This window comes from Sciurus carolinensis, chromosome 1 (assembly GCF_902686445.1).
Source record: "Sciurus carolinensis chromosome 1, mSciCar1.2, whole genome shotgun sequence".
Lineage (NCBI taxonomy): Eukaryota > Metazoa > Chordata > Mammalia > Rodentia > Sciuridae > Sciurus > Sciurus carolinensis.
This window is the reverse complement of record NC_062213.1, coordinates 195,934,660-195,941,192: the sequence shown is the minus strand read 5'-3', so window position 1 is coordinate 195,941,192 and position 6,533 is coordinate 195,934,660. Positions and strand designations below refer to the sequence as shown.

The 6,533-nt window shown below is 52.8% G+C and overlaps 1 protein-coding gene across 3 annotated transcripts; it reads left to right on the top strand.

The window, feature by feature from the left end:
* The first annotated feature begins 46 nt into the window (after positions 1–46).
* Positions 47–6,500, top strand: Mrto4 (MRT4 homolog, ribosome maturation factor). Of its 3 annotated transcripts, none has more exons than XM_047556085.1 (8): positions 47–217; positions 2,113–2,171; positions 2,932–3,035; positions 3,439–3,520; positions 3,839–3,906; positions 4,143–4,294; positions 4,629–4,705; positions 4,817–6,500. In XM_047556085.1, exons 1-8 carry the CDS (start codon positions 190–192, stop codon positions 4,964–4,966), a joined length of 720 nt encoding a protein of 239 aa, XP_047412041.1. In that variant the 5' UTR covers positions 47–189; the 3' UTR covers positions 4,967–6,500. The 3 variants fall into 3 exon arrangements, with proteins under 3 accessions (XP_047412041.1, XP_047412048.1, XP_047412057.1); XM_047556092.1 differs by having other exon boundaries at positions 161–217; positions 2,910–3,035; XM_047556101.1 differs by having other exon boundaries at positions 183–217; positions 2,844–3,035.
* The last annotated feature ends 33 nt before the right edge of the window (positions 6,501–6,533 follow it).

Below are 6,533 nucleotides of genomic sequence, written 5' to 3'. Positions count from 1 at the left end.
CGCCTGGGACTTGGAGGCCACCGGGACTTCCGGGAAGTCGCTCTGCCCGCGCGAGAGGAAGAGGAGAGTCGCAGAGCCGATTGGGTCAGGCACACGCGAGGGCAGCCCCCGAGGGCCGTCCCAGAGGCCCCCGCGCCGCCGGGGTCCTATCGGGCCACACAGCCGTCTGCCGCACGTGGCTTCAGCGAGATGCCGAAATCCAAGCGCGACAAGAAAGGTGGGCGAAGGGCGCTTCGGTATGTGGTGCGGAGCTGCGAGGGCTGACCGCCCGGCTTCTGGTCGGGGCTTTGGCCGATGGGGACACGAAGTGGGACGCAGGAGCTTCCGCGGGTGGCGGATGCGGGGCGGCGGAGTCACCGGAGGGAGCTGGAACCCGGGCGGGTCCAGGGACCGGAGACTTCTACACGGCATCGAGTGCTCTTGCAGCTCTCCTGGGCCGAGAGGCAGATTCCAAACAGCTAGGTTGTGCGCGATGTCGCTTTGGCCCACCGTTCCCCCCTCAGTCCCTTCCCATTTTCCTTCTTTCTCTGGGCTCCTGCCACCCCGGTGTCCTTTCCCTTCTTTCGGCACAGGCTTGCTCCCGCCACGGCGCTTTGCCTTTTCTGCTTGGCCTGCCTGTGCTCCGGTCTTCGTAGGACTGGTTCCTTGGTTGTCAGTTTACAGGGCACCTCCTAAGAGACCCTTCCTGACTATCTCCACTGTGCTGTCTTGCGCCTCACCCTGACCCTGGAGCACATTCACAAAACAGATAGGAGTCTGGCACTTCGTGGGGGGTCGGAAGATAGTATATCAGGTGGTGATGCGTCCCATGAGTAAAAGTGGGGTTGTGGCTCAGTAGTAAAGCGCTGGCCTAGCATGCGTGAGGCCCTGGCTTCGATCCTCAGCACCACGTAAAAAAATAAAATAAAGGTATTGTGCCCACCTACATCTAATATAAAATATTAAAAAGAAAAGTGGGGTAAAGAGAAGGCAAAAGTGACATTATTTTGTATAATGCCCTTGGGAAATTGATGAGGTGACAAATCCGCAGAAACCTAAGGAAAGGAAGCAAGCAACCTGTGGAGTTATCTGAGAGAAGTGTATTCCAAGTGAAGGAGGCAGGAAGTGCAAAGGGCTTAAAGTGGGAGTGTGGTTGACATGTTCTGGGACAGGCGGCCAGTGTGGCAGGAGCAGAGTGGGCAAAACAGAATGGGGGAACGCCTTCATAGCCTTTGTAAGGAATTGGCTTTCACACCCAGGTGAAATGCGTGGACATCCTGGAGCTTGAGGGGAGGAATAGCATGGTTTCACTTGACTTTTAAAGGATCGCTTTAGTTGCTTTCTTGAGAATAGCGTGGGGAAGATGGGGTCAGGGGGCAAGGATGAAAGCAGCACGAGCAGCAGCAATCCAGAGAGTATTGCCATGTTGGACCAAAGTCACAGCAATGGACATGATGGGACAAGGCCAGTTGTCATTTTTTGCCCTCCTTTGCTGCACTTGCTGCTGACTGGAAATGAATGCCTTTGACAGTGTGTGCCTTGTAAGGAGGACTGAGTACCAGGCAGGATGAACAGAGGGGACCAGGCTGCTTGTTGGAAGCACCCAGGACTTTGCAGCTGGTGCTCTGGTGTTTGTGGGATATTTGATTCTGTGGAGGCAGTCCTGGTCAGATATGGCAGAAGTCAAATTCTAGGCAGGGAACAAATTGAACCCCAGTTGTTTCTACAATAGAGGTACTTGTCCCTTCCCCAAGAGGCATTGCTGCATCTGTGGATCCAGATTGGAAAACTGAAGTGCACATATGTAATGGGACAATCCCCGGGTTCAGCATTCTGTTCACCGCATAGGCCAACCATTGATGGCCTCTGCACCATGGCCAAGAGCAAAAAGGGACCCACCTCAGCCAGCAGGTTCAGGCTGCCACTGAGAGCACTCCGACAGAAGAGCAAGCCCCACCTCCCCCCACTGTGGTTAATCGTGTAAGTTAGAGGAGACCTGCCTAGGAATCACCAGGCCCGGGGACACTAGAGAGTAGTCGCTGCACAGAGCCTGGAATGGCCTTGCATACAAGAAAAAAAAGAGTCCCCAAGACATCCAGACTCATCACCATTTCTTTTTCTTCTTTGTATTAGTTTCCTTAACCAAAACCACCAAGAAAGGCTTGGAACTGAAACAGAACCTGATAGAAGAGGTAAGAGTTTGTTCCTTTTCTTCTTTTAGTGCTTGCGTTTGATTTATAATGGTAGGGATAAGACTATTACTAGGGGAGCTTACTGGGGTGTTTTTTGTTTTTTAAGGGAATAAAAGACTCCTGATTGAGCCCTTTTTCCTTTAGCAGCAGCAGTACCAATAAAAATTCTCATAATGAGGATCTCCAACTTTGATTGAGCCTTTCTGTGTACCCAGCACTATGCTAAGTGTCTCATTTATTTTTCCACACCATCCTCTTAGTGTTCCTGTGATGTAGACACCAAATTATGTTATTGCTGTTTTGTTGTTGGGGTAACTGAAACTTAGCCAGGTTTGTTTCCTGCCCAAAGTCAAAAGACTAGCTCGTTACCAGGGGCAGGTGACTGTACCCACCCATCCGCTACTTCTGACCCGCCGGCCCTGAGCTGAGCAGGTCGAGAGCAGTCGGTCTCCTGCTGGACAGAGATTTCATTCCACAAAAGTTGAATTCTGTGCCAGGCATGGTGGCACACACCTTGGGAGGCTGCGGCAGGAGGATCGTGAGTTCAAAGCCAGCCTCAACAACTGAGCAAGGCACTAAGCAACTCAGTGAGACCATCTCTGGGGATGTGGCTCAGTGGTTAAGCCCCTCTGGTTCAATCCCTCGTAGCAAAAAAAAATTTTTTTTAAATAGAGTAGAACAGATTCTCTCCCATCTGAGACCACAGTTGCCCTACCCATGCTGCCCCTTGAACTCCAGAGCCTCATGAATTGTCCCACAGCTTCGGAAATGTGTGGACACATACAAGTACCTCTTCATTTTCTCTGTGGCCAACATGAGGAACAGCAAGCTGAAGGACATCAGGAATGCCTGGAAACACAGCCGGTGAGTGGGCAGAGGGAAGAGAACTCCTTGGAGCGGGGAAGGTGCCAGCCTGCTCAAGAACAAACTGTAAGAGCCGTGCGGCAAGTTGTCATCCTCGGGTGGGTGGCTTGGGGTTGACCCTCTGTGCAGGCCGTGGTGGAGACTGCTAGTATACCTCTGTCCACATCCACAAGGTGCTCAGGGTGGGCCCATGGAAGGGTGTTATCAATGTTGGTTCCTGTGGGTAGGAAGATAACGAAAGGGACCCTGGACTAGCAACAGCATGGTGGGCTGTGTGGGGAAGCGGGAGCCTCTAGCCAGGCCTCCTGTCCTACTTGGGCCTGGGCTCCTAAGGATTCGAGCTGCACTGAATGTAACTGAGGGCCAGGGCCCTTCCTTCACAGCCCCCTCTTTCTCTTGGTAGGATGTTCTTTGGCAAAAACAAGGTGATGATGGTGGCCTTGGGTCGGAGCCCATCTGATGAGTACAAAGACAACCTGCACCAGGTAAACCCTGACTTCACGGGGAGGGGCTGAAGCTAAGCTGCCTTCTCTCCAGTTTCTCCCACATGCCGCCCCCAGCCATGTGAGCAGACTGTTGGCACAAAGAACACAACCTATCTTAAAGCTCTGGGTTCTCCCTTCACCTTGACACTTCAGGAGGGGGTGTGTGTGTGTGTGTGTGTGTGTGTGTGTGTGTCCGTGTCCGCGTCCGTCCATCCCTTCCTACTCCAACAAGTAGAAATGTCTTCAAACATTGCCAGATGTCCCCTGGTGGGCAAGACCACCCCCAGCAGATAATCAGGGCTCACTTCTGGTTTGCAGGTCAGCAAGAAGTTGAGGGGTGAAGTTGGTCTCCTTTTTACCAACCGCACAAAGGAGGAGGTGAATGAGTAAGTGCTGGTGAGGAATAGGAGGAGGGAAGGTGGGAGCGTCCCAAAGCATCTTGGAGCCGGCTCCTAGAAGCCTCTTACTGAGACCAGGGGGCTGTGACCAGAGGCATCTCTGTTCTCTCCAGCACAGTGACCAGCCTGGCTACAGGGCCACAGCCCACTAGCTGGGAGGACTTGACTTTGGCTGGCTGGTGGCCCAGTCTGGACCCTCCCCCACCACTTCTCTTTTCCCTAAGGTGGTTCACAAAATACACAGAAATGGACTTTGCCCGAGCTGGCAACAGAGCAGCTTTCACTGTGAACCTGGATCCAGGGCCCCTGGAGCAGTTCCCTCATTCCATGGAGCCACAGCTGAGGCAGCTGGGCCTGCCCACTGCCCTCAGGAGAGGTACGGACAGTCCCTAGAGCTGAGGTCATGCCCAGAGCCCAGGAGCATGCGCATGCAGGCTCTCCCCTTCCTGGCCGGGCAAGGTGTTTCTGTACCAGCCTCCATTTTCTCAGGTGAAGCGGGTTGACTGCCCACCTCATAGCTGGGGTGAGAGTGGACAGTGAGTGAAACTAGAGTACAGCACTTAGGGATACTGAGGAGGCAGCCACTGTCCCACTGGGTGTTGAGCCATGGAGACCATGAACCATCACCACATGCTTCCCAGCTCCTGCTGCAGTGGCAGCGAGTGTCATGCAGGCCTCTGTGCAGGAGTAACTCAGCCACCCGCCCACAGGTGTGGTGACCCTGCTGTCCGACTACGAGGTGTGCAAGGAGGGTGACGTGCTGACCCCGGAGCAGGCCCGCGTCCTGGTGAGTCTGGGGCACAAGGGCTCTGGCAGGAGGGACGCCACCTTTCGCTGCTGGAAGTGTTCCCCTGTGCCTGGGGTCACGCTCATCTTCTCATCTTCCTTCCCGTTGCAGAAGCTTTTTGGGTATGAGATGGCTGAATTCAAGGTGACCATCAAATACATGTGGGATGCACAGTCCGGAAGGTTCCAGCAGATGGGAGATGACTTGCCAGAAAGTGCATCTGAGTCCTCAGAAGAATCAGAGGACAGTGAAGATGACTGACTCAGGGACTTGACTGAAGGCCTTTTAGCACATTCTGGGTCTCCATCAAACCATGTGGAATTGTTCCTGCCCCTCTGGAGGGAGCAGTTATTTATTTTTGCTGTTGATGAAGATAGGTGTGGGTGATGGGAACTGACTGTCCCATAAAGAATAAAACTTGGTCTGTAGGTGTCACCCTGTAGACAGCAAGAGGCTTTTCTTAGGAAAAAAGCCTTGGGTGTGTGCCTCTGTTTGGATTCCCATAGATTCCTCTGTTGACCTAGTCGGCCAGTACAACTTTGGCTCCTGAGGGACTGCAATGGCAGTGCAGCTTTGCAGTTCTGGGGACAGCCAAGAGCAACCCCCAGAGCTGAGCTTTCTCCTCTCCGGCCTGGGCTGTCCTTTGCTTGGAATGGAGATTTGCTGAAGAAAGTTAGGCTCTCTGATGGCCCTTCCCTGCCCTGCATAAACACTCCTTAAACCAGGGTCTACTGGTGGATGCCAAGAAGCCAGAGACCTCAGGGTGAGAGTGGAGCCTCTGCTGGAGGCGGGAGTGAGCGTGTGGCATCCCACAGCATCCTGGAGGGTTTTTCCTGGTGGGAACCAGGATAGGTTTTTGTCCAGATTGTCTCATACGCAGGTATTTAGTGAAAGCACCGAATGAGAGAACATCTGTTTCACGCAACATCTCTTCTTTGGTTTATGTCTACTCTTCGTGGCTTCTAACTCCCTGTGATCTTCTTTGTCTTTAGCTGAGAATAAAGGTGTTCTCTGGGGCCTGCGTGGGTGGGGGTCAGTGGGAAGTGCTTGCCTAGCATGCTTGAGGTCTTGGAATCAATTCCCAGCATCACAAAGGAAAAAATTCTGTGACCTACCTGTTGGAATAGTAGATTAAGACCCTCATTCCAGAGGGATCCTGCCCCATATCCTCAAGGGAGGAAAGCTACAGAGAGGCCAAGAAAAGCTGAGACCACCAGCTCTGCTGGGGATCCCCACCCAGTCTGTTAGTCACCCTGTCTCTGCAGTGCAGCCTCCATAAAAACCGTGGAGGGCTTGGTGTGGTGCACTCTTAATCCCAGCCCCTCAGGAGGCTAAGGCAGGAGGACAGGTGAATTTGAAACCATCCTGGGCAACTTAGTGAGACCCTATGTCAAAAATTGTTGATAAACAACTGGGGGTATAGTTAAGTGTGGGGTGCTTCTCTGGCATAGGGTCAGTCCCCAGATGCAGTGTCGCACACCTGTACTCCCAGCTCACCAAGGCTGAGGCAGGGTTGCAGGATTGAGGACAGCCTGGGCAATTTAGCAAGACTGTCTCGATAAAAAACTTAAAAAGGGGAGGTAGCTTAGTGGTAGAGTCCACCAGGGTTCAATCCCTAGTACTTTAAAAAATGTTCAGAGAGCTTCCACAATGTGTGAACAAGGCAGTTCCCCAGACAGCAGAGGACAGCACACCCAGAGAGGGCTGGAAACTGCACCCTCACCCACCCCAACATCCCTCCCCTGCGCATCTGTTTCTTTTGTAATGTCCTTCATAATAAAACTGTAAACCATGAGTTCTGTGAGTTGCTAAAGCAAATTAACTGAAG

Coding starts and splice junctions, on each gene's coding strand:
- Mrto4 (XM_047556085.1), top strand. CDS start 190: ATGCCGAAATCCAAGCGCGACAAGAAAG. Junction 218..2,112: donor ATCCAAGCGCGACAAGAAAG/GTGGGCGAAGGG, acceptor TCTTTGTATTAG/TTTCCTTAACCAAAACCACC. Junction 4,295..4,628: donor GCCCACTGCCCTCAGGAGAG/GTACGGACAGTC, acceptor ACCCGCCCACAG/GTGTGGTGACCCTGCTGTCC.